The following is a 14,225-nucleotide window of genomic DNA, read 5'->3' as shown; positions in this document are numbered from 1 at the left end:
GTTAGTTGGGTGAAGCCGGGGCCAGAACCCAAGTTGTGTCCCGCTCGGCTCAGGGCCCTTACACCACAGATCTGGCTCTGCTGAGAGCATCAGGCACCCGACGGCCCACACACTGTCCTCCTCCCACAGCCACAACCAGGCCCCTTCTCACCTGCTTCAGCACCTCTCTGTGGGGAAAGCCCAGCCTAGGGAAGGAGCAGGTATTAAAACATCCTGAGGAGCTGGGCCCAGGAGACTTCAATCACAGCGGGAAAATATGAACACTTAGACCCTCAAGAGGAAGAGGTAATGGCCGTGTATTTCCAGAGTGAGGCCAAGTTAAGGGATCCGATGGCAGTGCCCAACCTCGAACAGAGTATCCAGGTCGGAAGGCGTCCGAGGGGGTCCTCTGCCTCGCACAATTTGCACGTGAGGAGACCAAGGCCTGATGTTTGAACTCAGGCCCCAACTCTCCCCGTTCAGTATTCCGCCGCTGGCTGACACTGCTCCTTTTTTCGGTGGAGAGGAGGGTGGCGGTGCACAGTCACTGGACATGACCATGCTTGCTGGGAGTTGGCATCCTGCCTCACTAAGTGCTTGCACTAGCTCTGTCTCATTTGGTCCTCCCTGATGGGGCAGGCAGGTTACCAGGCCCTGCAGTGCTCTGGGAAAAGCCCCCACGGTCTAATGGGATGGGCTTTGATGGGAGGAGGTTCAAGGTGGGAAAAAAATCTATAACCCAGGGGTGCTACATTTGGGTCCTGTGTATCCCTCTTTCTGGCTTGGCAGGACACAGAGAGGTTTCAAGCCCGCAGTCAAGAGCTGGAGCAGAAACTGTTATGTAAGGAGCAGGAGCTGGAGCAGCTCACCCAGAAGCAGAAAAGGGTATGTTGCTGTCATGGCCTCAGAGTACCTGGCTCTTCACTCCATCCTTTCCTCTGCCTCTTGCCCACCTTCCCTGCCATTCACTTAAGGACTTTTGATTTTTTTAACCTGAGAAGAACGATTTAGTGGTACGAAAGATAGCATTTAAAATCACAGGTGATCACAAGATAAAACCTTTACTTCTCCGATACCAGGTGTTTAACTTGGAAAAGTTGCCAAGCGTTCCCCCATGAGGTATCTGCAGACATGTTCCTATAATTATACCCAGGAGCCACAAGAATGCCAAAACTGGAATTTGTTTCCTGCCTCCTGTATAAGAAAAGAGGGGAATGCTGAGGTACAAGAGACATTGTCTACCACGATATTTGGGGGGAGGCTACAGATAAGCTTCTTCCCTCCAGAATGGTCATGGATACCTCTGCTTCCAAAGTCAGCCTGTCTCTTCCCTGGTTGTGCGGTGCCTGGACAGGGTCATTGGCATCCTTTGTGGCTACTCCCATCCCTGCAGGAAGAATGCAGACACCAGACACTCCTCTCTGATGTACCTGAGCCTCCAGGAGGCAGGCTGGGTGGTGCGCTCTGCAGGGCAGTGTCTCGATGGCTGGGAGTGCCTGGCTAATGACCCCAGAAAGACTGACTGCCTAGGCAAGCCTCCTACTTAGTGGCCTCCACTCCTTAGCAAGGGCTCCTGAGGGAGACAGGCTAGCGTGCCACTGGCCTCCTGTTTTGTTGTGCCTCGTGCTGGAAGGAATCCAGCTCTGGACAGACCAGGACACGTTGCTTCCATTTCAATAGAGAGGGTTATTTTTAGCAGCACATTAAAATCTACTTGAAGACAGCCCTGCTAAGACAAGAGACTGTTCCACTGCTGCTGCTACCCAAGCTATGAATTTAGGTCTCCTTCCTTCTGCAGCAAGACGATTTCTACTCCGGGAACTGCCAGCTGCCTCCCCGTTTCCCCATCCGCAGTTGTACCTTGCTTCTCCTACTCCTTCTCTTCCTCTCTATGATGCATTAAGTTCCTAGCAATTAGATTTATCCCTCAAATGAATGATTGCCACTCGATTTAATTACTGCATGCTTGCCTGATTACACAGGAGCCTCTTGAGAATCACACCAAATTCCTTGTTGTTACTTCTTCCTCCCCTTACTGGCCACATTCATTAAACTAAATTTATTATGATATATGTACCTTGGTTTGATTCTTCCTCTGGTGAGAGGATTGGAAGCTCTGCACATAATCAACAGCCAGGAAAAGCTGAAGCTATAAAAATGCAAGGTTTTTAGTCACTTTCGAGACATAAAAAAGGTTTATGTTCTGTTTGAACCGTTTTAGTTATTTCCTAAGAATTTTCAGGGCTTCTGGCTACCCTTAAAAGCTTCTCTAGATTGATGGAATTGGAGTTGAGAGGAGAAAAGGGAATATATAGATTTACTATCAGCGTGCGAAATTGGGAAGGATGGTTTTATGAAGCAGGCCATTTAGCTGTTCCCCTTCTCCATCAAGGACCAAGGAAAAGAAATTGGCTTAAAGGACAACAAGACGGATTTAGGTTAGATCTCAAGGCCATTCACACGGACGGGCTGTGGAAGTTCCTTTGTTAGTGGTCTTTCTGAATGGAGCAGTTCCTCCTGGACTATTTAGTGATCCTGTGTGGAGACAGGGGAGAGACAAGATGTGCTCTGAAAGCTCCTTCCTGCCTAGAGGAGTGTATATGTGTGAACTGAGGAGAGGGCAATGCCGATTTAGGCTTGATGCCGGTGAGGGGTGGCAGTGACGGTTCCTGCCTGCCAGGCGGGGAAAGCAAGGTGAGGCCAGGGCAGACCCTCCTGAAGATGGTGGTCGCTCCTCATCCCCCTCTGCTCCCCATGCCTTTGCAGCTGGAAGGTCAGTGCACGGCCCTGCATCATGACAAGCATGAGAAGGGCAGGTCCTCCTGAAGGTGGTGGTCACTCCTCATTCCCCTCTGCTCCCCATACCTTTGCAGCTGGAAGGTCAGTGCACGGCCCTGCATCATGACAAGCATGAGACCAAAGCTGAGAATACCAAGCTGAAACTCACCAACCAGGAGCTGGCCCGGGAGCTGGAGCGGACCTCCTGGGAGCTCCAGGATGCTCAGCAGCAGCTGGAAAGCCTTCAGCAAGAGGCCTGCAAACTCCACCAGGAGAAGGAGATGTGAGTCCAGCCTTTGTCCACTCCTCTGCTGTCCTCCAGCACCACCCCCCCACTATGGGCGTCTCCCCTCGCCGCTCAGAGACCCTTTCTCCTGGCCTGTGAAATGTGGATTTGGGCTTGTTGCTCCCTGAGACTCTTCTAACACTCTTCTAGGATTCTGACCCTGTTAAGCAGACCAGTTCTGTGTCCAGCATTGCCTAGGATTGACAAGAAATGTACAGCCCTGTTCTCAGAAAATGCATTCTGTGATAAGAAAGACATGTTTTTCCACAAACAAATATGAGGGAGTCTGTGGGCAAATGCTGAGTGAGCAGACAGACCCTAGGTAATTGTCGGCGTGTAGAGACCTGGGAGGCCGAGGGAGACCCGAGGGAAGCAGGAAGGCTTCCGGGATCAGCGTGTGATCTGACGGGGCATGTGACACTGTCCTGGACTCGCCTGTCCATCTCTGCCCATTTTTTCCACCACGTTCCTCAGATTCAACTGTGTGGTCCCAGTAGGGGGAACCCACGTCTCTCAGGGTCCGACCTGCCAGTGGTGTCCAACCATGGGGGTTAGTTTACTAGGCAGAGGCACACCTGAGGCAGAATCAAGCCTGGGTCTGCACCTTAAGCTGGAGGAGTCCCTGAAGAATCAGCCATTTATCTTGTCTTGGTAGTCTTAGGTTTTAGAACAAATGTACTCTGAGGCTCAGGGCAGAGGACTCTCCTTTGTTTATTTGTATATTCATTTATCCATATAGTCAATGACTTATTCATTTGGCAAACATTTATTCTGCGCTAGGTACCATGCTGGGCATTCAATATATCTCACTTATGTTGATCATTTGACATCCTCTATTTGATCTTTAAATCATCCTGGGCCAGGCGTGGTGGCTCACACTTGTAATCCCAGCACTTTGGGAGGCCGAGGTGGGCAGATCATGAGGTCATGAGTTCGAGACCAGCCTGACCAACATGATGAAACCCTATCTCTATTAAAAATACAAAAATTAGCCGGGCATGGTGGTACATGCCTGTAGTCTCAGCTACTCGGGAGGCTGAGGCAGGAGAATGGCTTGAACCTGGGAGGCAGAGGTTGCAGTGAGCCGAGATCATGCCACTGTGCTCCAGCCTGGGCGACAGAGCAAGACTCTGTCTCAAAAAAAAAAAAAAAAAAAAATTCCTGGTGTGGCAGGTTCTGCTATTATCGAGGAGGAAACTAAGGTTCAGAGGTTTAAGTAACTATCCCAACATGCCAAGAGTTAGACACATCTTGCCGATTTTCCCTAGAGAATAACAAGCCTGCAGAAAAGATTCTTACAAGAGTCGGACTGGCTATCATTTACTCACACATTCGTTCATGCACTCTTCATTCATTCATTTATTCTGAAAAAAGTAATGGTGTGCCTGATCCTGGAAGGTACCAGGTAGTACTGAAAGTGTGATTTTAGGGAAAAGGGCAGTGCTACGTTCCAGAACTTGTTTTATAGATGTTAACTCCCCTTGTTCAGAAGTGAAGGTGCTCACTCTGGGTGGCTGCTGGCAGGATTTTGGTCCACAGGCCTACATAAAACTGCTGTGCTCGTTTGACCTCCATGTGGAATCCTGTACCATTTGGTGCTAATTGCCTGGGGTAAAAGGAAGGAGACGTGTTTGGGCTGGAAATTTCACCCTAGTAAGATGTCTCCAGTTAAAACAAAACAAAAACAAAGAGCTCCCAAGTAGCTGACTTAAATTAAGCCCCTCCATCCCAATTCTTGGATGACCAATTGTGGAAGGACAACATATTTTATTGTGAACAAGCAAAATCAGTTCCTCCTCACTGAGAACAGGTCAACAAGGTACAGGCATTTAGCTTTACAAACAGAATTAAGGATGCAGGCTCTTAAAATTCAATCAAGCTCTAAAAGCAACAAACATCTGAAGGCACAAGCATTAGAACAGCAAATGGAAATAAACACCCAGTGCTGGAGCATCACATCACAGCATGAGGATTCAAAGCTTTCTGAAGTCTTATCTTAATTAACCAAGCCAGAGACACAATCTCTGGAGGCTGGGAATTAAAAAAGAGGGAGGGAGGGAGGATTGGGAGGAAGAGAGAAATATGACTCCAGAACCTTCACAACTTGTATTCAAGAAGCTTGAAGTTTCTTGTGTAGCCAGGGAGCATGCTGGGGCCTGGAGAGCATGTCCCATCCAGGGAGGCTGGGAGAGCAGTGCAGCGAGAGGCTTAGCTTGTTCTCCATGGAGTAGGGTTGCAGACTGGCAGATGGAGAGGACTTTGATGCTCTAGTTCACCTGGAGGAGTCCCTGAAGAATCAGTCATTTATCTTGTCTTGGTACTCTTAGGTTTTACAACAAATGTACTCTGAGGCTCAGGGCAGAGGACTCCCATTTGTTTATTTGTATATTCATTTATCCATATAGTCAATGACTTCTTCATTTGGCAAACATGTATTCTGTGCTAAGTACCATGCTGGGCATTCAATATATCTCACTTATGTCGATCATTTGACATCCTCTCATTTGATCTTTAAATCATCCTGGACCAGGCGCAGTGACTCACACTCATTTTATACATGAAGAGACTGAGGCTCAGAGAGGCGTAGTGATGGGCCCAAAGCCATGCAGCTAGTTAGTGCTGGATAACAGGGACGGAGCCCGATTCTCCTGATAGTCCCGGGCTCTCTGACAGGGTCTTGCTGCCTCGTGCTGCTGCAGAGCAGCTGGGAGAGGAAAGGGTGGAGCTGGGAGGTAAACAGGCGTAGTCACTGATCAGCAAGAATTCTGAACAGGCAAAATTAATTTTCCTGATCTCTGAAGATGCTCAAGGTAGCGGAAGTAGATTTTAAAATGAGATAAAGAAAGAACTATCCAGCAGAGAGGTAATGTAAAGATGAAGGTCAGCAGAGAAGCAGCAACTCTCTGTTTATTTTTTAATTAACTTTTATTTTGAGTAAGTAGTTATGACAAGGCACACAATTCAAAAGGCACAAAAGGTTATATGCTCAAAAAGAAGTCTGTGTCCCCGACACGGCCCCGATCTGCAGTCATCAGAGCCACTGGTCATGGTTTCTTATGGATCCTTTCAGAGTATGCTATGTGTATATGCAGGCACAGACACATATATGTGCGTGCACACACGTGCACACGCATGTACACACACACACTTTTCCTTTATAAAACAGTAGCATACTAAGCATACTGTTCTGCATTTACATTTTTCACTTGACAATATGTCTTGCGAAGTGCTCCATAGCTCATCCCTCCCCTAAAACAAAGCCAACAGCAGTTCCCCTAAGGGTAACCATCAACGCCTCACCAATTACCACTCCAAACAACTGCAGGTTCTTTCTCTTTAAGTTTACATATTACCCATGTATACACTTTTAGAACCTCTAGGTTAGAAGGCCTTTAGAGGTCATTCAGTCAAATATCTGAGTGTCTTTTTTTTCAGAAGTGCCTTTCTTTTATTGACACAAAAATATATTTCTGAATATATGTGTGTATATATGGATATACAAATATCCAAGCAGATATATGTTTACTAGACAAACAGAACAGTACGTGTGTTCACATGTATTTCTAATACAAACGTATGTATATATAGCTCTGATGGTCACTGGTGCTGTGTATGCAGAGCCAGAGAAGACTTAGAATTTGGGAACTAGCTATTTGGTAAAACACTCTGTAAGAACCCAGATCTTAAGTCCCTGGTGAATGATTTTCCTGAGCAGAGGAAAAGCTGTGAGCTCCTGGTCACCCCTGGAGAGGCAGGACACAGGGTGGGGTGGGGGGACCCTAAAGTACAGCACCAGGATCTTCAGCTCCCAGGGCCCAGAGTCGGGAGCGGGCAGCTGGCTCACAGAGCGCTCATCAGAGCAGTGTCCCGGACAGGGGTTTAGAGACCCAGTTTGGATGATGGGAAATACATTGTTTTTCTTCAAGTTGAAATTAAATATAATCGGTAATAAAATGCCAAGAATTTGCATCTCTGCAGGAGCCAGAGAAGGTTTGTTGCTTAATTGGAATTGTCTGAGTTGAACTTAGAATTTCATTCAGCCTCTTATTGCTGTAAATTGACTTTACAATTATTCTATAAAATGGGGAAAAGAGAAACATCATGCTGAAGGAATCAGGTTATTAGGAGCTTGGCAGGAGAGTCCTGTGGACCAGCATGTTGGTGCTGTTTTTGCCAGCTCAGTAATGAGACTGATGGAGTGGCAGAGGGGTCCTTGCCCAGCCCAGTGTGTGCACAGCCTGGCAGCCCTGACAGCCCATGGGAAGTGACGCCTGCATCAACTTGCGAGATGCTCCCTACGTGAAAAGCTGTGCTGCAGTTTGGCAATGTGGAACTATAGACCCTTGTAGTAAGATCGGAGAGCGATTAAAAATTGTCTAAAGCATGGTATAGAACAGAGAAGGAAAAACGAAGACAGAATTGTGAAGTTAAGCCAGTTTCCCAATATCACCCGATTTCTTATTTTTTTTCCTTTCCTTTCTTCCCTGAGTGATGCTGAAGACATCCTTCCTTCCTCTTTTATTCTTCCTTCTTTTCCTCCTTCCTTCATTCTTTCCTTCCTTTCTTCCTCCTTCCCTCCCTTTCTTCCTTCTTTGCTCCCCCTCACCTCTTTTACTCTCTCTTTTCTTTCTTCCTCCACCTATTTGCTGATTACACCTCCAAGCCAGGCGCTGTGTCGAGGATATCAATGTAAACAAACCAGACACAGCCCTTACCTCCCCACCTGAGTTGCCCTCTAGTTGCCCTGATTCACAGCCTCCCTGCTTCTCTCTCCCCTTCCTCTCAACTCCTGTTACAATTAACACGTTTGCACAGTGATATAAATGGTTATAATAGATACATTCAATCTCTGCATTACAGCTGGATCGTAAGTCAGAGAAATGAATGCCCAATAGTGAACAGTCCAGATATCTGGGGACTTTGGGAGGAAGGTGGGAAAGAAAAGGTGGTTCTTCCAGAGCTCCTAAAAGCATACCGCTCCAGCCTCTGGGTGGGGCGAGCATGGGAGGGAAGGTAATACAAATTCTGCTCTCACCCTTCAAGATCTGGCTGAGGAAGAATTTTGATTCTAATTCCCTGAAGTCTGGATAGGATAAGGCAGTTTGGAGCCTGGACAGACTCTTTAGTGACCATCCAGCCTATTCTTAGGTGGCATGTGAAGTGGCTGTGGCATAAGCTGGGTCTAGGGGTAGGAGGGGACCCTGGTTCAGTCACGGATTGTCTGCGTGAACTGCAAAGACTTAGCAGACTTCTCTGATGGTCAGAGTCTATAAATTGAGGATAAGTTCACCTCCCAAATTGGGCACATGCAATGCCCAAAGCACTTACATACCATAGGAGCTTTCCAAGAGAAGACCACATTCCTCCAATGCCCTCCGTCCCCAGTGCGGCATCGCCTGCCAGTCTCCAGCGTGAGGGGTCTGGGCATCCGGCTTCCACCTGGGAGCTCACCGCAATGTGTTTGCCTCCTCCTCAGGGAAGTGTACCGTGTGACGGAGAGTCTACAGCGCGAGAAGGCCGGGCTCCTCAAGCAGCTGGATTTCCTAAGGTGCGTCGGTGGGCACTGGCCTGTGCTGAGAGCACCTCCCAGAAGCCTGGGGTCGGAAGGACCAGTCTGAGGGTCATCCTTGCCTATGTGCTGGAAAAATATGCCTGCGGAGAGCGCCCTCATTCCCTTGGTCCCCAACGCAGTGTTTGGACCACTGAGTAGCCCCTGTGTTATGTTTGGTCCATTTACACATGCGCCCATATCCAGTTTATTCCTCCTGGTGGGGAGGCTCTGCCCCACTGTTCTGAGTCCCTCATAGGACCATGCTTGGTACTGGATCACATGGGAGTAGAGCTAGGTTTATTGAGCATTTAATCTATGCCAGAAATATTATCTCTTTCATCTTCAGCAAACTGTTCAGTGAGTAGGGCGGTTAGTTCACAGGAATTAACTGACGGGGAAGTTGATATTCGAGGAATGATACCACAGGGAACGCAGCTCCTCGCTGATAGGGCCAGAATGGAAATCCGTAAGTCGGCTGCGTTCTGTTCGTGTTTGTTGAATGAGTAAATGAATCACAAACAGAGCACCAAGAAAAAGCTTCCTCAGCCTTCAGAGACCCCCGGCAATACATTCACAGTTGACTGGTCTGGAACGTGCACCACCCTCCCCTCCTCAGAAAAACAAACCTGTTCAGGGAAAGATGGACGTTTTGGTGTTGCCCGTGATGTGTGTAAGTCACTGCCGGCTGGGCACCTCTTGGGGAAGGGTGAGGAAACAGAAGGACTTTGCGTTCTGATTTTTGAAGTGCAAGTGGTTTTGAATCACTTCCCAGTTACGTTATGAAGGTTTTTGTTTTTGTGAAAGCGAGGGATGCTCACTCTCTCTGGCATCTATGATGCTACCAAATGGAAAAGTGCTTCAACCTGAATGCGTTGCAGATTGACTGTGCTCAATACATGATTCGGTCAGGCCTCCAGAGCCAGGGAACATGCAAGGGGGTTCTTAGGTGACCAAGTTGTAATCCATTTGCGAGAAGGTCTTGATTCTTAGGAAGGCTTTGGTAAAAGGAAGAGAACAAAATGTATAAGGACAAGTTTGGGGTCTTTTTTTTCTATCGCATTTAGGAAAAAATGAAAGGGTAGATTCAAAGAGAATGCGCAGGGGAGAATGACAAGGCAGCTCTCTACAAATACTTACGGGTCTTTTTAATGGAGGCTAGCATTTGTGCAGAATCACAAAGGGACTGAGACCTTTCTGTACCGTCGATGCAGGGTTACCCAGCTTAAGTCTCGCTGGCTAATGAAAGCTGAGAGGTGGAGGGAAGGCCTCATGGCAGATCTCTCCTTCACAGTGAAACCACCAGGAATTAAGGGAGAGAGAATGCTGCGGTGGGGGTGGGGGATAGCGGGAATATGGGGGGGAGGGCAGGAGTGGGATGGTGGTGGAATCAGGATGACAGCTGGGGTGTGACGGGGTGAGAAGGGCCGCCATCCAAAGGACAGTGGGTGCAAACACGAGCAATTTCAGGGCACTTGATTGGGAACAAGCACTTTGAAGCTGGATCTGATTCAAAACCCAGCACTTCCTCTCATTAGCTTGTGTGACCTTGGGCAGTTGACTTAACCAATCCGAGTCTTAATTTTCCCATGCCTAGCTTACAGGGTTCTTTTGAGAATAAGATGATACTTGTGAGTAGGAATCACAGCAGAGCAGCGATGGGAACAAAAGCAGATTCGTTTCTTTAAGTACTGAGGCTTCTGTATGGAGAAGGCCACATCCCCATAAAGCAGGAAGCCACAAAGCAGGAAACAACACAGCATGCTTTCCAAAAATGGTGGGACTTTCCGGGTCTCCCAAGGTCCTCGCTCAGGTGCAAGGGTGCTAACTCACAGCTCCGTGCCGAGTGCCCTCACTTGGCATGAGCAGCTCACTTTGCCATTCTCAGGACTTGTAAAATAACCTCCATGTCCCTCCTGACTTGTTGTGAAGCCCCTGGCTGTGTGCCTGCCTGCTCACCCCATGCAGGTAACTGAAAACAACCCTGGCACATTCCTAATGTTTTCTGCAAGACTGGCGGAATTGGAAGTCAGTTGCCCTGGTGGTGACTCCTCAGGCCCCACCTAAAATCTCTTTCTATGGTGTACAATACACTTAGCAGAGCGCCTGGCCCACAATAAGTGCCCCCATAAATGGCAGCGTTATGATGATTAGGGCCTAACCATGGCTGTGCCCTCCCTTTCCCTTCGGAAGTATAGGTTTGTTCAGAGGCCACTGGCCAGAAGAGTCATAGAATCACAAAACTGCTAAGCACTTTGAGGTCATCTGGCCTGCCCTCTCCACCTCTTGTGTTAATGGATGAAATTCCCAGTTGTGAACCCCAAGTGCATTCCGCAGTCGCACAGCAGACCCAGTCAACTCACTTTCCCAACTGCTCCTACTTTAAGTCCTGGAAAAAAGACTCCTCCTTTTCCATCCTCACGCTTGCTCCTGTTTCACAGCTGGAACCATTCGATAAGAGCTTCCTCCCACGCCCATGTCTCTGCCTTCTTCTCTGTTACGGTGGATGTACTCCCCATGCTCGTCACAGAGGCCATCCCCAACCCCTGTACCCAACTCACAGTCTAGAATTAGAGCCTGTCTCTTCCTGGCTCCTCAAGGACTGTTCCAGCATTTGTTCTTTCTCTCCTCCATTGTCAGTTTTATCTCTTTTGAAGATACCTACAAATGTACTCTAATGTTTCTTGTCTAACATCTCTTGTCCTCACTTCCCCACCCAACTACTTGCCATTTCTTCAACCCCTTTACAACAAAATGTTCAGAAGAGTTGTTCACATTCACTGTCTCCACTCCTTTTCTTCACATTCTCAACCCACCAATCAGGCCTTTTCCCCCCTGCTGTTCCACAAAAACAGTTCTTACCCCAGTGGCCAGTGACCTCCATGTTACTAAAAATATTCCTCAAGTGTCAGGGCCCCACACTTGCCCCCAGCAGTCTATTCTTAGTACCACATCCAGAGGGATCCTTTGAAAACTGGAGCCAGATCTTGACATTCCTTTGCCAGCTGCTTCACCCTCACCACCCCCAGCCCCTTGGCTTCATATCTCATTTGGAGTAAAAATCAAAGTTCGTACAGTGGCCCATAGGGCTGTGAAGAGACAGGTCCTGACCACCATCCACTTTTTCTCTGGCTTCATCTCCTAACTACTTACCCTTTGGGCTCTCTACTTCCTCCTTTCTGTTTCTTGCTCACACTAGGTGTATCCCAGCACAAGGCTTTGCCCTAGCCTCTCCTCTGCCTGGAATGCTTCTCCCACTCCTTCAAGGTTCTGCACAAATGCTGTCTTATCAGTAAGGGCGTCACTGACCACGGTAGTTGAAATACTACTCCACCCTCTGGCTTCTTTTACTCCACTTTCCCACTTTATTTTCTCAATAACAGATATCTCTCCACTAAAATACAAGTTCTGTGAGGCAGGAAGTTTTTGTTTTGGTCATTGGCGTGACCTTGATGGCTAGAAGAGTGCCTGACATGCGGTGGGTGCTCAGGAGCCATTTTAGTGAATACATGCATGCATGCATGAATGGATGAATGAATGGTGCACAGAGAGAAAGAAAGAGGGAGCCCAACGGGAAGCTCCCAGGTGGAGCTGGAATGCTGGGGTCCCCCTGGAGGCGGTGCCCCTAATAATAGGAGAGGCCATGCATCATCCTGATGGGCCATGGGTGTCTCAAGGGCATTCAGTCTATCCCCCACGTCGGTGTGTACCTATCTGTACACACAAACTATCCTCTGCCGTTAATCACATCCCTGCCGAAGGAGATTCCACAGACTCCCTGGTCTTCCACACCACACCTTCCCCTGCACCCATCTGACTAGCGAATTGGCTGCCGTTGGATCTGTCAACTGCAAACTCCGTGTTTGAATAGATTCCCCTTTACCATCCACAGGGAAAGGAACAAGCACCTTCGGGATGAACGGGACATATGTTTTCAGGTAATTGGCCAGTTCTCCCTTACCTTTGGGGGACCAAGGGCTGTGGTCCACTGGACAGCCAGATCCATGTCAAGACTGGCCCAGCAGTGTCCTGACACTTGGGATCTATTTGGCAGGATGACAGCATAAAAACATTTTGCAATTAATAAAAATTCAGGGTGGCTTACTGGGTAACAGTGTGTTAACAGCAACGCCGTTTCCTCTTGGCACAACAAGACTGAAATATTTGGGAGGGTCGCACATTTCTTGGATGCAGAAATGATAGTTCTATCCATGAGATGGCGCAGTTGAAATGTCATCATCACTTCTAAACCAAAATGCTCACAGCTTTCTTCTTCATTTAAATTTTTATCTCACTGAAAATTTTCCTTTTTATACTGTCATAGACCACATTAGAAATATGTATTTCACTGTTTTCATACTTGATTTTATGAACTATTTTTCTCTATCCTATTGCCTACTCTTCCATACCGGAGTACCATGTCTCTCTCTCTCTCTATATATATATGTAGCATATATATGTAGTATATATATAGTGTGTGTATATAATGTGTATATGTGTGTGTATATATGTATGTTTTTATATATATATATATACTTTCCTAAATGACGTGAAATCCTGTATTTATTTAAAGGCCTTCACTGTGGACCACACTGGCTAAAACCTAGGATTCCATGCTGTTACTCATCTTCCCCTTTAGACAGGAGCCACTGGCTGCTCTGAAGGGAAGAAAACTGAAGGCCAAATTGATTGATGTGACTTCCTAATTATCAGGATGACCATCCTATGAATTTCATGTGTGTCCCTGGGCAAGTCATTTACCACCTTGGACCGTGACCCCCACTGTCACATGAGGAAAGTGAATTCCCATCCCCCCTCCATACAACAGGAATCTTTGAGAAAGATTCTTGGAAAGGGGATGTTGTGTATTGGACCCTTAGCTGAACAGTGACCTAGATATGGTCAGCAGAAGGCGGCTGGTTTGCCCTACATTAGATCTAACCTGCTTTATAATCGCACATCCCTGAGGGACCGCATTACGCCACAGTTTCTTTTCCATCACTTACTGGCAGCAAACATCTCTGCCACCCACCTATGTGTACTGTTAGAGCAAGACTTAAGCCTACCCATGTTTGTTTGTTTGATGATGATAGTGGTTCTAATTGTTTTAGAAGTAACACTGAACTTATTTTAAAACTTCCAACCAAATGTCACCCTAATCCCTTCACCTCCCTCCCCTTTACCTGCCAAACTGATTCTGCTTTGAAAGGGGCATGGAATTACAGAACTCCTGTGGGGAATCAAAGAAAGAGGGACAAACTGAGTAAGAATTGAAGATGAATTTAGAATCAGCATGGCCATACCTTCAGGGGCTCTGGGAGCACTGCAGCTCCTCCTCTCATTAAGGATCATTGGGAATCATGGCATGGCTAATTAACGAGAGGTGTTTCCTGCAGTCTAACTCCCCCGCCTCATCTCCTGGAAGACATCTGTCAGGGAGTATAGGCCAAGGGGGTTGTAAACCCCTGCTCCACCCAGGTTCTGTGTTACGGATGTTAGTAATTTATCTACACCCAGCCTACTTCCACCAAAAAGCTGAACTGCCTGATGCTACTCAGGAGTTACATGGACAGAACACTGAGTTAATTGATCCTCCTGGCTAGTTACTTTCTCATTACATCTGAGACTTTAGAA

General features: G+C 47.5%; 1 protein-coding gene across 1 annotated transcript in view; it reads left to right on the top strand.

Moving 5' to 3' along the window:
• The window catches only part of CRACR2A (calcium release activated channel regulator 2A), a 129,070-nt gene that overhangs the window by 87,282 nt on the left and 27,563 nt on the right, over window positions 1-14,225 (top strand). The window contains exons 9-12 of the mRNA XM_011931065.1: window positions 769-864; window positions 2,853-3,040; window positions 8,520-8,591; window positions 12,484-12,529. Coding sequence (XP_011786455.1) covers window positions 769-864; window positions 2,853-3,040; window positions 8,520-8,591; window positions 12,484-12,529 — 402 coding nt within the window. The remainder of the gene's footprint in view (window positions 1-768; window positions 865-2,852; window positions 3,041-8,519; window positions 8,592-12,483; window positions 12,530-14,225) is intronic.

The sequence above is a fragment of the Colobus angolensis genome, unplaced genomic scaffold, assembly GCF_000951035.1.
Source record: "Colobus angolensis palliatus isolate OR3802 unplaced genomic scaffold, Cang.pa_1.0 Scaffold89, whole genome shotgun sequence".
Lineage (NCBI taxonomy): Eukaryota > Metazoa > Chordata > Mammalia > Primates > Cercopithecidae > Colobus > Colobus angolensis.
This window is presented reverse-complemented; position numbering and strand designations above follow the sequence as displayed.